The sequence below is a fragment of the Ruditapes philippinarum genome, unplaced genomic scaffold (assembly GCF_026571515.1).
Source record: "Ruditapes philippinarum isolate M1 unplaced genomic scaffold, ASM2657151v2 ctg14995_1_1_1_1, whole genome shotgun sequence".
Classification (NCBI taxonomy): Eukaryota; Metazoa; Mollusca; class Bivalvia; order Venerida; family Veneridae; genus Ruditapes; species Ruditapes philippinarum.
The window spans coordinates 3,288-21,918 of record NW_026854224.1 but is presented as its reverse complement, the minus strand read 5'-3'; the positions used below and the strand labels follow the sequence as shown (position 1 = coordinate 21,918).

The 18,631-nt window shown below is 31.4% G+C and overlaps 1 protein-coding gene across 1 annotated transcript; it reads right to left on the bottom strand.

Annotated features, from left to right (window-relative positions):
- Positions 1-775: 775 nt before the first annotated feature.
- LOC132739473 (uncharacterized) lies at positions 776-17,626 on the bottom strand. Its single transcript, XM_060727189.1, has 15 exons — positions 17,567-17,626; positions 17,294-17,328; positions 16,540-16,584; positions 13,125-13,289; positions 12,587-12,613; positions 12,353-12,448; positions 11,889-12,071; positions 8,542-8,694; positions 7,597-7,749; positions 5,868-6,023; positions 5,048-5,200; positions 4,299-4,451; positions 3,383-3,571; positions 2,086-2,238; positions 776-1,056 (listed from the first exon to the last, which is right to left on the bottom strand). Exons 1-15 carry the CDS (start codon positions 17,624-17,626, stop codon positions 855-857), a joined length of 1,923 nt encoding a protein of 640 aa, XP_060583172.1. The 3' UTR covers positions 776-854.
- Between the last annotated feature and the right edge of the window lie 1,005 nt (positions 17,627-18,631).

The window sequence follows — 18,631 nt, the reverse complement described above, 5'->3', positions numbered from 1 at the left end:
ATTTTGGCATTAAGCAGTTGACAGTTTACAGTTGGCATTAAGCAGCTATGCAGCTGACAGTAGGCATTAGGCAGTTGTCCAGTAAACAGTAGGCTCTTTTAATGGAATTCCGTAGATAACCGAGATATGGTCTTCTGTTTTTGTCTCTTTTTATTGACATAATTTTCTATGATATATTGTGCAGCAATCGATTGCAGGCTAAGGAAAACTAACCAAGCGTACGATTGTTCTATTCGCAACCAACAGATCAACTTGCATCCAATAAACAGGGTTTTTTTTATAATTTAAGTCAGTATTAACAAAACAAAGCGTTTCAATGGTTTTAAATAACAGCATGATAAACACTGTAAAAACTTTATTTAAATGTCTTTTCGTCGGACAGGATATAATAGCATTTATATTATTCATCTTATTCCATATAAGTGTACGAGCCTGTGGTGATATTTTATCTTTTGGTGACATTTTATTTCAAAAATGCCCGAACTACAATGCTTAGGATAGTAACGTTAATCAATGTTTACTCGAACAGACTCAAGATAATACAAAATTCCATTAAATGCATATCAGGGATTTGCACTGTGATGCAAACATTTGCAAAATGAGTATTTCATGTAAAACAATTTTTTTTTCAAACTTATGCAATAAATTCAGTTTCGAGCCTACACTCGTTCCTTATCCTCTACTTTCTAAACTCGTGTGTTAAAAATAAGTCGCATACGACTTTATTTAAGACCGATTTGGTAACAATCGACTAAAATTACTGCTACACCATCGAAAAGTCAAAGGACATCCGCTAATTATGCTTGTGATAATACTTGGAATGACTGACCAAGGTGATCTGGTCAGAAAGAAGCTTACTTGTTGAATTCAGCTAAACGTCCTTGCGCATTAGACACGTACTTTTTAATCACTGTCAAACCTGTTCCGATTTCATCTCCTCCCGAGATAACTTTGCTCGATGTAGACCCAATAATTGTCAATATTTCTTGAATCATGATCACTTGCTCTTGACTACGTTTCTCGTTCCGCGCAAGTTCTTCTTTGTCATGTTGTCCACTGTATAATATTGTTAATCCTCTTAGACATAGTATCATGAGTAATCTAGTTTAATCAGTTAATAACTCAAAAAAGATCAACAGATCATTTTTTGCTCGTGCAAGAAAGTAATAAACGTAAGAAGACATATACCTGTTAATTTGAAAGATAAACAGTGCATTATTAAAGTTCAAAGCAAGAAAATATAACAGATATTTCCATTACAACATTTTATTAAGATAGAGAATTCAAATATGTTAAGATATATCGGACAGGGAAGTAGTTTACCTGACGTCATTAGTTTATTGACGTTGTATCTGACGTCATATGATGCGTTAGTATTTATTCTGATTTGCCGTGTGGGGCATATATGTCCTAGTTGACGTCAAACAATATTTCATTACCCTCACCGCCTTGGGTTCGTATCCCGATAGGGTCTTTAAATTCATTATTATGTTTGAACGCTATCCAGCTGGTTTACGGAAGGTCGAAAGTTCTACTCAAGTCCATGTTTATCTCGGAATCTGGATATGTCCCATATAACTTACCCAATCAAGAACTAGATTATGGAAAGCATTTGTAAATGGTAATTCTAGAGACAGTTTTGTTGCAGACAGGAATACCATATAGTCAAACACTGATTCATTCAACTTTCACGTTGGAATTGATATATATCTTGTTTTTGAGTGCATCTTGCTACAATATTGCACGGTAGGTTATTCGGCACATTTTTGCAATTACAAACATTCGTGATAATGTTACCGTGTTGTATTATACTCAATGTACTTAAAATCAGGATATATTTTCTAAATATAGTATGTTATGGAGTTCAATTGAGCAGTTATTTAATCAAAAAGGCAACTGGCCTTTCAATGATTAAACATTTGTTCTTTGAGATATAAAAATGACGTATTAAGCTTGAACATACCAGTAACATGAATAAGAATCAACTTACTACAAAGTCTATTTAACTTTTTGAAAAATAAAAAAAGTTAGTTATAGACCACAATGTATTTCATGATATAAAATATTACTGACTTACAGTATTACCTTTTAAATTCAAGTATTCTTTCACGAAGCTTCGAACGACTTTCACGGAGAGCTATGACCACCCTGCATTGATTGTTGTTTGCTTTGTTTAGAGGTTTGGTATCATCCCATCTATTAATCTCCTCCAGTAAAGAATTTACTTCTGTTTCGATACTTTAAGCAAAATTGGACACGATACGGTTTAGATAAATTCAAATAACAATACGCATAAAATAAAAGTATGCCTTTGAATGCTTTCTTTATCATAGATTAAATTCTGACAAACAAAATGCTTAAATTTAGAAACATTGGAAAATCAAAATATTTAAAATAAAGATTATGACCTTTTTGGAAGGTGATAACGCCTTCTTATTTGCCGTTGTTTCCAATGCTTCGATCAAACAACTGCATTATATACGTATACGCTTAATATCGTTTGATGACATTTAAGCAAGAATCTAACAAAGAGTACAAGCTAAATGATTGTTTCTAGTCATAATGTTTGAAATATGCATAAAAATGTTTCCTTACTCATATCATTACATTACATTTTATCGTAAACTGTTAAGAGCAGTGTAATTGAAAATATTGCTAAAATCTAATAAATTCAGGACTCTTTTCAAAGTTTGCTGATCATTCCACAAAAGGATAAAGGCTGATCATGTCAATTACCCCACCATCAAGTTTTGATTAAATGAAACTTTCTGAATATCTGGTACATATTGTACCATATTTGTTATTAAGCCTTATTTACCTATAAATATCTAAAATAACCCTTTCTAGAATGACCTGAGAGATCTAAATATAATGTTTAAAGAAAGAAAATAATGAGGTTGTCCCTATTTAGTTTGAAACAACAACCCCACTTCAAATTAAGTTAACAGGAATTTTAGCCTACTGAAATACCAATCAAAGTAAAGGTTATGATAAAGAATATACCACCTTGACACGTGTAATATAAAAAGTATCATATTGATTGTCAAATATACTCGAATAGACCAAAGTAATGCAAATTTTCATTACATGTTATTTGTCGTGAACGAACGGAATCAAAACATGATTTGGAATTGTGACTGGTTCTGCAAACTAAAACATTTTCGCTAGCCCAAAATTTCGCAAAATCGGCATTTTATGTAAAAGCAATATATTATTCAAACTTATTCAAAACATTTAAACTCATTTGTTACAAATCAGTTTCATACGACTATATCAAGGAAAATTACTATTGTGCCACCGAAATGTCGAAAGACATCAGCTTATCATGCTTGTTATAACACTTGGAATGTCTGACCTTAGTGAAATGGTAAGAAAAGCTTACTCGTTGAATTCAGCAAGACGTATTTGCGCATCTGATACGTATTGTTTTATCTCTATCAAAGCTGTTCCGATTTCATATCCGTCTGAGTTAGCTTTGCCTGATGAAGGGCTTATCAGTCTCCACATTTCTTTAACCACTTGGTCTTGACTTTGTTTATCCTTCCGCGCGATACCCACTTTGTCATGTCCACTGTACATGTATAACATTGGTAAAAATTATGTTATATGATTTCTTAAACATTATGTCTTGACTAATTTAGTAAACAGATTATATGCATGTATTCTCGGTGCAGCAAGTAAAAAAAGATCAACAAACAAGTTTGCTCGAACAAGAAAGTCATAAACGTCACACGAAATATACATAACGAAGTATGTGAACCATAAACCTTGTGTTATTAAGATTTAAAGCAGAATTTTTTTTATAGGTATTTCTATTCTTAAATGCTTATAAATAGAGACTTAATTTGAATATGATAAAAAAAACATTGAGCGAAGTAGTTTTCCTGACGTCATATGACATGTGAACTGGTAATTCCATGTTAGCATTGAATTATATACATTGTGGTATTATATTACATGGTAGGTCTTTCAGCACATGTTTGTCTCTATTCACTCAGGCTTACAATATTCGGGAACATGCAGTCGTGTGTTATCAACCTCAATGCACAAAAATCAAAACATATTTTCTAAATGAAGTATGTTATGGAGGTCAAATAATTGATACGTTAATTTGCATTTTAATTATCAAGAATTTGTTCATTAAGATATGAAAATGATCTAAAAAACCGAAGTATTTAGCTGAAACATTCCAAGATTAAGGAAATAAATTAACTACTAAAGTCCATTTCAATTAAAAAAAAAGTTAATTATGGACCACAATTTGTATATATGATATAATTACTGACTTACAGTATTACCTTTTAAATTCAAGTTTTCTTTCGCGAAGCTTCGAGCGACTTTCACGGAGAGCTATGACCACTTTGCATTGATTTTTGTTTGCTTTGTTTAGAGGTTTGGTATCATCCCATCTATCAATATCCTCCAGGAAAGAGTTTACTTCCGATTGGATACTTAAAATAAGATTGAACATGATACTTTTTAAAATAATTCAAATTTCACTATGCTTTAAATGAAAATATGCCTTTCAATGCTTTCTCTATCATACGAAATATTCTAACAAACAAAATGCTTATAATTGGAAACATTGGAAAATCATAAAATTCAAAATAAACGTTATGACATTTTTGGAAGGCACTAACCACATATTTTCTGTCGTTTCAAATGCTTCGACACAACAACTTCATTTTCTACGCATACGTGTAATATCCTTTCATGCCATTTAAGCAATTCAGAACAAAGATATATGAAAAGTATTCGATTTCTAGAATGTCACTTCAAAGAAATAAATAGATGCTTTTTTCTAAAAAATACATAAAATAAAGACGTCATAAGTGTTACTGACTTAATATCTGACGTATGAATGACGTGTAAGCATTTCTTTTATGTTGTGTAATAATGAACTTGCTTGCCCTATCTGTCTGAAAACGGTAAACGTGTGAAGCGTGTTAGAATAGGTCATGACAAGTCCTGACATTCAAATTGGCAAAAAGACATATAAAACTGAACGCATCTATTTATGGGCAAATGAGATATAAAAATGAATTACCTTTGAAGCTCTTTCTTTTTTTCAAAAATTGTGGAACGATTTGAACGAATTAATCTTGCTAATTCACAGTCAGAATCTATTTCTCCGTCTATAGCTTTCACTTCAAACCATGACTTTAGGTCCTTTGTAAGACAATCAACTTCTTCTTTTGCGCTTTCAAAATCATAGATAATCATATCGACAATTAAACTATCAGTGACTGTTAAACTATTAAACTATTGCTTTGTTTTTTTATTGTTAGAATGAAACAAAAAATATACACAATTTGTTTTTTCTTCTTAATTAGGAATCTATGTTACAAATTTTACGTAATGTTCTCTTGTTCTTTTTAAATATAATGTTGGAAATGATAAATTGAAAAATAACTTTTGGTCATGCCATAAAATAATAATAATAATAATAATAATAATAATATTAATTATAATAATAATATTAATAATAATAATAGTGATAATAATAATAATAATAATAATAATAATAATAAAACAGTCATATTATTTGCAAACTTTACTGACCCACAAATATAATACTATTAAAGCAAAAGTTGCCCCTTCTGATAATCGTAAAAAAATATTAAATGGAAAATGTTCAGTATGCTCATGGTATTGGCTGAATTTGCTGACATAACAAGCTCTGCCATATAAGCTATTTGAAAGAAAATGTAGTTTCTCTGTACGAACATTAAGTTAAATCACACAAGACTTTGCTGTTTTAATTGCGCAAATGTTCGATTTAACCTTTAGAGAGGCTTATACATTCTCTTACATTCATTTATTAGCGGCTGATTACCAACTTCTACAGAAAATGAAAATTGTTTTACCTTTTAAACTCTTTTTTCCATTTATGAACCTGCAAACGACCTTCTCGAAATTCTTTTACAACTTTATCTTTACAATCTTCTTTAGCTTCATTGATAGTTTTGATATCATTCCATTCTTTAATTTCGTTCAATAATAATTTCATTTCTTTATTGGCACTTGAAAATATAAATTGATATACTAATTGTTTATAGAATAAATCAAAATGCATAACATTCACAAATTCATTTTAACATGATGTACATTACAACCTGTATCATAAATGAAGTAGTGTAATAAATTGTTACACAGAATATGGCAATGCCAAGAAACCAGGCTTTCAATTATCACCTTTGTAGAAATATTTGTTGCATAGTTTGAATTCTGTAATTAAGTAACAATGAAACTATATATACAAGCAAAATTCAATGTAAATGTGCGTAATGTATATAATAAATAATGAATTAGCAAAAGAAATATGCATGCAGTTTTTAACAAAGCCGATGAAATAATTAATATCATGTTGATCTTGATCCTGGTGGAGGGAGATGCGGGGGCTAAAGCAATCCCAAGCAATGAATTCACATCAGCTTACTATACACAAAGTCACAAGTTTCTTTTAATACCTCACACTTAACTATATTTATCAACCTGACACCAATTTTCTACTTTTAGTTACAGTGATATTGACCTTGGTCCTATAGGACTCAAAAGCAATCCAAAGCTATATTTCAAGTTGAATAAAAAGGCCTCATTTAAAAATACAGTTATTGACTGGAAATTGATTTTTATTTTAAGTAACAGTGACCCTGAACTGGAACCGAGGGGGCTTAAAATCTATTATATTAAAGGATTTAATATAATGTTACTTGTTTTATTTCAAGTTTCATTAAAATATTTAATTCTCTACTTTTAGTAACGTTCAAAGGCAATCTCAGGCGAGTTATTTATATAATTCTGTTTTAAACAAAGTTTCATTGCAATATCGCATTCCAAACACTAGATATTGACCTTAAACCTATTTTCTATTTTTAGTAACAGTGACCTTTTTGCCTTTTCCAACCGATTTACCAGGGTTGTAAAACATAGTTAATAAATTCTCTTTACATAAGAATGGACCAAAGTATTCGTAGCATTTTTATGTGATCGTTGATTCCAGAGATTGAATACAATACTGCTTAAGCCGGTGTTAGTGGGCGTGAGAATTGTGTCACGGTTTCATTATCTTAATGAACAGGCTCAAACAATTTAGTCTGCAGTTTTTCTGTAATTTTGATAGTTTATTGCTTCCGATGGATCTTCCATTTTCCATAATCTTTATGCCATAGATGCCATTCTGCAGTTTTGATAGAGCTATCCTATAAACATTGTACGTACTTTACAGCAATAAGTGATCTTATTCAGACATATCTGAATTTATTAAAACTTTTAAATTTCCATAATAATAATCATCTTTCGTTTTATTTTGTCAGATATAGCACGATGTCTAACATGTATCTGAATAGGTTCTGAGCCCATTTGTAGGGCAATCACTGAAACAATTCGATGAATCGAAGCAAACGAGTCTCGATAATAAAATCAATATTTATTTTTGCTAATTATTTCCAACTAGTTCTTTCAAATTACCCTTGCAGGCAAAACACAACAGTAAATAAAAAGTTTTTCGTTTACACATTTTGAAAAATAAAAAAAGGTTATTTAAAGACTACAATATGTTACATGATATAAGATATTACTGACTAACAGTTTTACCTTTTAAATTCAAGTATTCTTTCGCGAAGCTTCGAGCGACTATCACGAAGAGCTTCGACCACTGTGCTTGCATTTCCGTTTGCTTTCTTGGGAGGTTTGGTATCATCCCATGCTTTAATATCCTCAAGTAATGATGCTACTTCGGTTTCGATACTTAAAGAAAGATTGGACATGGTACGATTAAGATTAATTAAAATGACATGAAAATATTCCTTTTCATGCCTTCCATACCATAGATAAAATAATTAGAGACAAAATGCTTAAAATTGAACTATTGGAAAATTCTAATATTAAAGAAAAAGGGCACGACGTTTTTTTTTTTGTGTGTTTTTTTTTGGGGGGGAGGGGGTGGCGAAAACGCCTTCAGTACTTTTTGTAAACCGAAATATATTTCTTAAGCCGGTGCTATAGGGCGCAAGAAATGTGCCATATTTTCATTATCCTAATGAACAGACTCAAACGAACCGAGTCTGCAGAGTTTCCGATGGATATTCCCCTTTCCATAATCTAAATGCCATAAATACCAATTTGCAGTTTTGATAGAGCTAAACTATAAACATTGTACGTACTTAACAGAAATAAATATCGTATCCTAACATGTTGATTTTTTTATAATAACCGTTAAAATTCAAATTTCATCATACAGAATACATGACTGAAAACTGTTACAGAAAGATAATCATCTTTTTTATTTTGTAAGATATAGCACAATGTCTTACATGTATCCGAAGATGTTCTTCCATTTGTTGGTCAATCGAACGAGTCTCAGTTTTAAATCAATATTTATTTTCTGCTGAATATTTCAAAATTTTCTTTCAAATTACCCTTGCAGGCAAAACAAAACAATAAATTAATCGTTTTACGTTTACACATTTTGAAAAAAAAGGTTATTTATAGACCACAATATGTTACATGATATATAATATTACTGACTAACAGTATTACCTTTTAAATTCAAGTATTCTTTCACGAAGCTTCGAGCGACTATCACGAAGAGATTCGACCACTTTGCATGTATTTACGTTTGCTTTTTTGGGAGGTTTGGTATCACCCCATGCTTTAATATCCTCCAGTAACGATGCTACTTCTGTTTCGATACTTAAAGCAAGATTAAACATGGTACGATTAAGATTAATTAAAATGACATGAAAATTTTCCTTTCCATTCCTTCCATACCATAGATGAAATATTAAGAGACAAAAATGCTTAAAATTGGATACAATGGAAAATTGTAATATTTAAGAAGAAGGGCATGATGTTTTTAGGAGGCGAAAACGCCTTCAGTACTTTTTGTTAACCGAAGTATTCATAGCATTGTTTATGTGATCATTGATTCAAGTAGTTTATATAAACGAATAAATATAATACTGCTTGAGCCGGTGCTAGAAGACGCGAGAAATGCGCCACGTTTTCATGATCCTAATGAATAGACTCAAGCGAACCGAGTCTGCAGTTTTCGTAATATAAAGATGTTTTATTGCTTTCTATGGATTTTCCATTTTCCATAATCTTAATGCAATAAATGCCGTTTTGGAGTTTTGATAGAGCTACCCTATAAACATACAGCAATTAATATCTTATCCTGATATGTCTGAATTTATTAAAACCTTTAAAGTTCCATTTTCATCATACCGAATACATGATTGAAAATTGTTACAAAAGATAATCATCTTTTTTTTTTATTTTGTCAGATACAGTGCAATGTCTTAAATATATCTGAAGATGATCTTCCATTTGTTGGGCAATTACTGAATCAGTTCGATGAAGCGAGGCAAACGAGTGTCGATAATAAAATCATTATTAATTTTCTGCTGAATATTTCAAAATATTTCTTTCAAATCAACCTTGCAGGCAAAACATAACAATAAGTTAATCATATTAAGTCGGTGTTTCCACTACTCTGCGTTTCTTGCGTTTTTGACGCAATAAAAATGCAAAGCGCGTTTTCTATGACGCAGTCATAATCTGCTTTACAATTAGATGCATTCTTCTATTATTAGCGCCATCCCGTTTAAATCGGCAATTATTGATGGCCATCCGGGTCATGTATAAGTTGCTAACCTATCCTGTGTCGTTATCGGTCAGTCGGACAATCAGTCAGGTTATCCTGGATTAAGACATGTACGGTCTGAGTAAACGAGTGATTTGAACATGGAGACGCTTGTCTTACAATGGCATGCACATCACAAAAGATCGGGGCTTTAGTCAGAGACATATATAACAATATTATCTACATCTCTGCTTTAGTGGCCGACATATGAAAGTTTCTGCAATAAACAGACGTCTGACAGGTTAAATGTTTTAATGTAAATAAGCCTTGGTTTTTCTTTAAAGGATTTTTCGTTTGCAACTGCTAAATTGAGAAATTTAAGTTAACATAAACAGTTCTGAGATTTGTTTGTTTTTGCTCAGAGGTGATCAGCATTTCTATGCGGTCAACTTTAAGTAGTTCATAAATTATGAAGCTTGGATCCAAAGTGGAAAACTCAATGGGACCTAATTACTTTTTTGCATATAACTTAGTAGCTGGGGTACAAAACAAATTCTTTTAATAATGTTGCAACTTTAAAATATTTCGAATACACAAAACCAAACGATAAAATGTTGAAATGTTTAATTCGTCGCATCATTTAATCAAATATTTTTCAGAAATGCAGTTGTAGTGTCACTTTCATACAACAAGTATTTATCATAGTTTAAAAAAAACAAATATGAATGATAGATATCATGCAAAAGATAATTAAGAAACAAATCCTTAGACATAAATTTAATATTGTACTTTTGTGCTTTTGTTATTCTGATTTGAGTAAAAATAGTTTGCCCAATTAAAATTGTTGTTCTGGAAAAATGGAGTGAGCGTATGATCTGAAATTTTGCACAGGAGTTACTACGTAATTGTCTAGACCTTCATCAATTGGAACAATAATATCAGATTTTTTTTCCAGTACCGTCAAAAAAACACCAGTGGCATCCCTTTAACATTTAAATTAACTTCTTATATAGAGAATTAGTTTCTTTTGACATTTAAAGAAACTAACAAACAACATAAAACAAACATCTTTAAACGAAATACTAATCAGTGAAAGAATGGGGCACAACTCTGTAAAAGGGAGTAATGGGATGTGAACCCATCATGTTAGATAATCACAGAGAACATTTGTAAGACGTTTCAACCAATCCCTCAGTCTCAGTAGTTTTTGAAATACAAACTTTTACGGGAAAAAAACCAAAGTGTGATGGCGACACAGAGACCGACGCCAACATGAGTACAATAGTTTGGGCTAGTCTACGTATAATCAAGCTTAAAATGTCCAGAAATTAGACAAATTTGGTATGTGGCTTCACCTTGTGGTAGTTTGAAAATTATAGAAAGCCTACCTCGGGTGTCCAAATTTGTCCCGCTACTTGGGTCAAGTAATTTATATTGACTTACATAGAAACATACAATTAAATCTTCTTGTGGAAAGCTACCAGCTCAGAACTTTTGTTTAGCATTTAGCATTGCTGACACCCTTACACTCAGAGTATAAATATTTGGCATGTTGCATCACATTCTGGTCTTCAGTAATAAAAGCCATTTCCATTGGGTCAAATTGACCTAGCCCCGGGGTTCACTTAGTTTATTTAGAAATACATGTAAATATGAAACACATGTCTCCTTGTTTGAAACTATAATGCCCAGAGGTTAGAATCTGGCATGTTGCATGTATTTGAAGTCCTATACAAAAGTTATATAAATCATGCCGCCTGGGTAAAAAGAATCCAGCCTCGGGGTCACTTATTTTTAATACATTATAAAAATACGTACAATTTTCTCATAGCTCACAATTTGTCCATGTCTATGAAATATGTAATATGCAGTTGATTTATTTATTATAAGCAGTCAAACATAAAGGTATGTTGAGTACTCTTTAAAATACGTATTAGTAAACAAGAGTAATAGGAGTCTATTTACAGGTGTTGCAGAATATTGACCTTTTCTTGAAATATGTCTTATGTCAGCGAACCAGTGTCATCATAGCTTTCTTGTTTAAACATATTATTCAAATAACGATCAATCATACATTTTAATAAAAATCGTTAAATGTATGTACGAGTACATTATATCAGAATTAACATCGCTTTTGTATGTATATGTCTTAGGTAGGGGCAATTAAACTTTGTCTTTTTAAGAAATATAAGCACAGTATTCGATAGCATGTACTTCTTTATTGGCGTAAGGTGGGTAAACATTATAAAAGTAAATTTAAATAGTATAATTACATGTAATATTAAATAAATAATATTCTTACCTCGTTTTACTATCATTTTCATTTTTCAGCTTTCTACAACAATCCAGAATGATAGCATTGCATTTATTAACTTCCTCGTGACTTCCTGCTATATTTTTCGATTTTGTAAAATCTTTCTCGTCATATTTGCTGTCATCAATTTGCTTAACCAACTTATTGAGCCAGTTTATAACGTCACTAAATCTGTAATAATAAAATGTTTCGCAAATCACAAAAAACTTTTTGCCTGAAATTAATGTTATTATATCAAAGATAATAACCTGACTTAAAAGACTCATATCATAATTTTATAATAAAATAAATGTTGTTTTTTTTTCATTTTTAATGTTCTGTCCATTTCTGCACATATTTGTATCTTAATATCTATTTCATTATAGTATAATCTTGTTATATATGTGTTAAATTGATATTTGGAGTTCTTATTATTTTGAAGTAAAAAGCACTTAACGTCATTTTGAAATTACTTTGATTTCCACTGTTGTTCTGCCTTTTGCAATTCATCTTGTTTATGTTTTTCTTGTTTTTGTTGTTCTGCCTTTTTGTTAATACCCTTTGTCCCGCTGAAAATGTAAAATACAAATATGGTTTTTCTTAAATCGTTAACTCTCTCAAATCAGTAAAAGAAACCAATATTTTTCCCCAATCCGTTTTGCTTAACTTTGAGAAGTATAAATAATTTGTATAAAACATTTATTTACCGTGTCGCTGAAACCATTTTAATCAATCTGAAAAATAAAACCAGAAGACAAAAATGATTATCAATCAATTATTATTATCCAACCCTGAAACGTAAAAAGCGGAAATAAAGAGTGCACATGAATGTAAGATAGAATAAGCGAAACTATCTACAAATTTCAAAGCCAATGAATGTATTTTGCTGTAAACAAATTTAATACTTGAGATTTATTTTGTTATTTGTAGGACTGATCTATTGTGATCCATTTTCTTGATTCCTGTTGATTTTTCATTTTTACAGTGATAATGAGTAACTGACTTCAGATAATTATGTTGATGACATCAAAATCAGTTTTTATTATATTTAAAGGTAAGTTATGGAATGTTATTTATCAGCAATTAATCAGTCAATTGCATTTTTAATTCTCTTACATAGAAAGATTCTTTTATAAAACTGAAATCATCATATACTAAACTTCTCAAGAAAAATAAAAACGTTTGAATTATTCAAATACACTCATTACAAATACAAAGTTTTAAATCACAACAAATAGAACTTACTTTTCTGCATTAACAATAGCAGTTGATATTTGACCTTCTTCTGGAGATTCTTGTTTGCGAGCACCTCCTGGGGATGTCGTACCCTCTGGTGAATCAGTCGGCGGCAAATCGTCACAAGCTTCCTGTAGCATCGAATATAATTTTTCTCTTTGAGAACGTAAGTCCCTGTAGTGTTAAATTTTAAACATTTAAATCAAGCGATACATAGACTCCCTTAAAAACACTATAAGTCCCTATAAGTCATGGACAACATAGTTCAAATATAAAATACTCAACGAGCTTCGTAAAGATTTTTATTGACATTTGATACGCTATTTCGGAGTGAACATGAAAAAAGCTGCTATATATCATTTAATTTGATTACACAGAAGAACTTATGTAGTAACGTAATGCGACCCAGTTCCAATGTCATAATTACCTTAGTTACGTGTTTTTATGTCAATGTTTCTTTTTTCGTATTTAAAGCCCACTGAGCCGACGAAATGCAATGATTCTTTCTAAAATTATTTCTATGTCAGTGTAATGTGGTTACAGTTTCCAAAAGTTACTTTGTTGTGAAAATTTTAATTTTTTTTTGCTTCTGTTGCAATTGGTAAATAATGTATTTACATTAGGCTACATTTACGACACATTACTGCAGGTTCAGCGCCTTTTCATAAGATTTTTAATATATTTGAATCTAACATGCTCTAAACAAATTATCTAAAATAGAGAAAAACTTAAGAACGTACAAAACGACAAAATTGAAAATGTTGCAGGATCGGTTTGATTGAGTCTGTTCCTGGACGGTACTGTAAAAGTGTAAGTTTACACCCCTCTCTTTGCATCGGTCGGTAGAATTAAGCACGATTCAACATTCAAACAAAAAAATGGTAATCTTTGAATTTGGAAACTACCGCAAATGTTAAAAGCAATTTTCTTTAGTTGTTTAACATTATGACATCTAGCATCCTCTAAACAAATTATTTGTGCATTTTTAAGACCTTTTCTACTCATCTTCAGAAAGTAAATAATAAATGATCACTCTTTAAGCTGGGTTTATCTGAAAATGAAATAAGTGTGACATACTAAATGAACTACCGCCAATGAAATATTTATATTCAAATAGTGCTTGCCAAATTCATTGCACTTAAAATAATTTTAGCCTCGTGTCAAATAAAACATATTTTATCACAAAATCTTTAATGTGTTATTCGATTGCCATTAGAGTAAATCCTTAAATGCATTTTATGCAACCTGTGGATGAAATGAGGTTTCCTAAGTCATTTTAAGCAATATTGGATTAATAACAAACGTTACGTAATAAGTCAAACAAAATCGTTTCGTATTAAAATATGCATGAAATAATAACATGATCTTATATAATACAAAATTCAAATACTTATAGGTCAATGAATGTTTAGATATATATTTATTGCAAGCTTTATAGATATTACACAATGACAAAGCTTAAAGCAACAGTGCAAGTCATTTCTAAATTGGTATCATTCTAGCTTTTAAAATATTTTTGAAAACCTTAACATGTAAGTAACTTTGAGCTTTATCTTTGGCATTGACTTTTACTTTGAATGATAGTGCAATTTCCTTTAATATGACAGACACTTTTGCTGACTCTGAATTTCCACTAGGTTTTATATCAAATGCCTTATCGTTGTATTCATCTTTCTGAATTTGCTGTTTCAGCTCATTCAGTCACATTTTTATAAAATCGTCAATTCAAAGGAGCTGTCACTGATAAGTGACTTATACCCCTGAAAGGAAGTATAAAATCCGCAATATATGCAAACATACTGGTTAAATACGCCCGACCGCCTTTGAAAAATATCAATTCTAAAATTTAATTCAAATTTCATTATAAGGGTAGGAGAAAAAGTCTAAAGAAATTTCACTAAAAAATCATCATCAAGGGCCCATAACTGTGCAAAAAAATCAAGCACAGAATATATGGAACAATGCACAACTAGACTTTGAAAATCATTACACCATGCAATTTTATAAATGTCCACTGAAATATCCCAAGTGGTTTTAACAATTTGAAAGTTAATTTACTAAAAAATCAAGATTCTATGCACAACTAGGCTTGGTGAAGTTTCACTAAAATTACCCCAGCTGTTTTGGAGATGAAGCGTGGACAAGCTTATTTTTCTCGAATTTTGACCATAAAGGGGCCAAACAAATCGAGCAGAATGTCAAGAGAGTATGCACAGCTAAGTTTGGTGATAAACAATCCTGTGAAGTTTTACAGAAATCCTCCCATCGGTTTTGATTATAATTGCGGACAAGCTTATTTTACTCGAAAATTGACCATTAAGTGCTCATAACTGTGTCAAACAATTCATGTTGAAAATCAAGATACTATGCACAACTCGGCCATAATTGTGCCAAAAAATTCAAGCGGAATATCAAGAGAGTATGCACAACGGTGCTAGGGGGCGTGGACGGTAACTTGCACTTTCCAGTACCGTCAATGAACAGACTCAATCAAACCAAGTCTGCAACATTTTCAATGTTGTCGTGTTGGGTTTTCTTTAGGGATTCTGTATTTCCCTATTTTTTGTGACAAACAGTCCTGTGAAGTTTCACTGAAATCCTTCATCGGTTTTGGTAATGAAGCGCTGACAAGATAATCGGACGGACGGACGGACAGTACGATTACTACATGCCGCATATTGTGGGCATATTATTATTCATAATCATCCACATATATGTAAATATTATCAAATTTACAACAAATTAACCTGAAAACATGTTAAAGTTTACGAAATTTTTCTTGATTGAGAGAAAAAAAAATGTCCATCAGATCATTTTAAATACACATACTTCATTAACAAAACTTTTCTATGGCGTATCTTGTTTTCAGTGTAAAATAACTGTAACATTTCCCTAAGTATCTGAACATATATTTGCAATATAACTACTTGTTTAACATTTAAAGCAATAAATCAGTGTTGTAAAGGGGCAACATTACTGTTTTATTCGAAGAAGTATATAACAAAAGAGTCATTGCGAGAAATTCGTGATTTGTTTCTCGCAGATTTAACAGAACGGATCACTCTCAAGAAAGCCGAGAATATCCAATTGAACTAAAGACAAGTGTCAAATTAAGATACAATGATAATCTAATAGTATAATATAAACGTTTGTTAAAAACCGTTGAGGTTTGAACAACCTTTTGTGTCAATTGGTGAACTCTTTTCACCTGCCATAACGTATGATGATATGTCTAATTCTTACTTTATACATTGTTATGCCATGCGACACAATTATTCTTGTATGTGTTACTATTTAATAAGGGTTAAGTCAAACATAATGAATCATATTATGCAATTTACATCGATATTTTCACTCAAATGGAATACATACATATATATGAAATTTTGTGTTACTTTCGAACGATCAACATAAGTATATTTACCCATTTGAGGCTGTCGTTAATGACTGATTTGACCCACCTTGGTTTCTGAAAATAATCAATAGATGATTAGACATAAGCTTAACTTGTAGTGCTATATACAGATCTGAACGAGAAACACCACTAGATGTTAACAACTTAAACGTTTTGTTTTCATATTATTTCTAACAAAATGATTTACACAATAATATTTAAAAAGAAAACTAAAGGATAATATTCATCATCATCATAATCACTGTCATCATCAGTACATCATCATCATCATCATCCGCTTGAACTCGGACCTTTGAAAATGAAAAAAATAAAATACATCCTTTTCTTATATAAGGGCTTCATTTTAAGCAAGTCATGATAAACATATTTATTTGAAGTTTTTTTTCAAGTCAAATATAAGGCAAGTAATATGAAACACTTTGAAACAGAATGAGATTAAGGATTTCGGTACTCGCTCTTTACTTTGAAAGCACAGTATAAAGGATCAAATATAACTTATAAGGTACAAGTAAATTATAATAATAAAATTAACTTATAATTATAATGATGAAATGATGAGATACGTCTTTGAAGACAACGCTGCACAATTACGATCTTACTGTACTGTTTAAAATCCAAAAGGTATCAATTTGTGAAAATGATAAACAATACTATAAAAACTTCCGTTATGTATTGACCTAACATTGATATCATTTATTTCTGAAGAACCGTTTTTACACGACATATTTTAGAGAAATCAAAAAGGTGGGCATAGAATACTTACCTGGCAGTTGGTCTGAGGCCTCTTTCATTAAATGCCTGAAAAGTAAACCAATAATACAATTATTCCAAGACTCAAAAAGTATTCAATTTTATAAATGCCGTTGTATTAAAATACATGTACAGAAAAACTGATACATGTATGTGCGTGTTTTAAACAGGTTCACATGTCTATTGATAGCACAAACTGCCCGTATCAGTTAGCGAAGCATAACAGACATAGTTTGGCCAGACTGTAGAATCAGGACATTGTCTTGTTTCATTCGTTCCTATTTACCCGCACTCCAATTAGCATACAGTCTGTCGGGGTAAGAACAATGACATTGTTACGCCGCATATAGATCTCGGCAAATATAGCTCTCCGGACAGCTTTATTCGTTAAAACATTATTACAATTGCAAAGCACATAGCTTTTAACAAACTGTATACTCGTACGTCAAGACGGATATAGCTCTCCATATAAAATAGGTACGTCAGTACAACAACAACCCCATCATCATCAATTTAATTAGGGCATTATAACACCACCATTATCATCATCCTAACGATGAAGGTGATGATGGATGTGATGATGTTGAATGACAATGATGATTGTTGTGATGATTCACTTTGATTATGTTCGTAATGATGATAAATATTTTGCAAAAATTTATAGTTCCAGCCCTGTAATAACATAGTAAGATTATTCGAATACTATTCTATCCGTAAATAATCTTTACAATTCTTTCTCTTTTTGATAGTCTGCATAATATGTGTGCACTGTCCCACCACATTTATTTTAAACGCCCCTGATTCTTGAGGAAAATATTACTTTCTAATAAAATAATTTATGTTTGGCGAAAAATGGAACAAAATTTTAGAATATTTGGATGCTCTGTCTTTCTTTCATTACTTTTCTATGGTCATATTTGGTTTACTTTATATGCACATAATTGATCATTTCACCATTAACCGATTTAAACTTCCAAGCATGGCTTATGCTGCTGACTGTTCCAAGGCGGCGCCCCTCTGTGATGTTCAGATGTATGTCTTTGTTTTTTTCATACTACTTTGGTGACACTTTTGTGTCCCTTCTTGTTATTTTCTCGTCTAAAGTAAGTATATCTCCTTTTCCTCTAGTTTTGTTTCATTTTATATTTGGCCTCCTTCACCCGACCTAAAGTTTTCTTCCCTACACCCCTTTACTTTGGTAGGCCTATTATTTAATTGCCTTTTGAATTTTAATAAAGTGATCGCCCCGTCCGTGCTTTGCCTTGTGCCCTGTCCTACTTGTGTCCTGTCCTACCATTGGGCTCCTTGTCGACGGTCCTGTTTTGCTTGGTTATGTAGGAGTTGCGTTCAT

Excerpts from the sequence above, each read along its gene's own strand:
- LOC132739473 (XM_060727189.1), bottom strand. The coding sequence starts at position 17,626 with ATGCGGCGTAACAATGTCATTGTTCTTACCCCGACAGACTGTATGCTA. Across the intron at positions 5,201-5,867 it reads TGGAAAAAAGAGTTTAAAAG|CGCAAAAGAAGAAGTTGATT; the intron begins GTAAAACAATTT and ends TGATTTTGAAAG. Across the intron at positions 1,057-2,085 it reads AGAATACTTGAATTTAAAAG|TGGACAACATGACAAAGAAG; the intron begins GTAATACTGTAA and ends AATATTATACAG.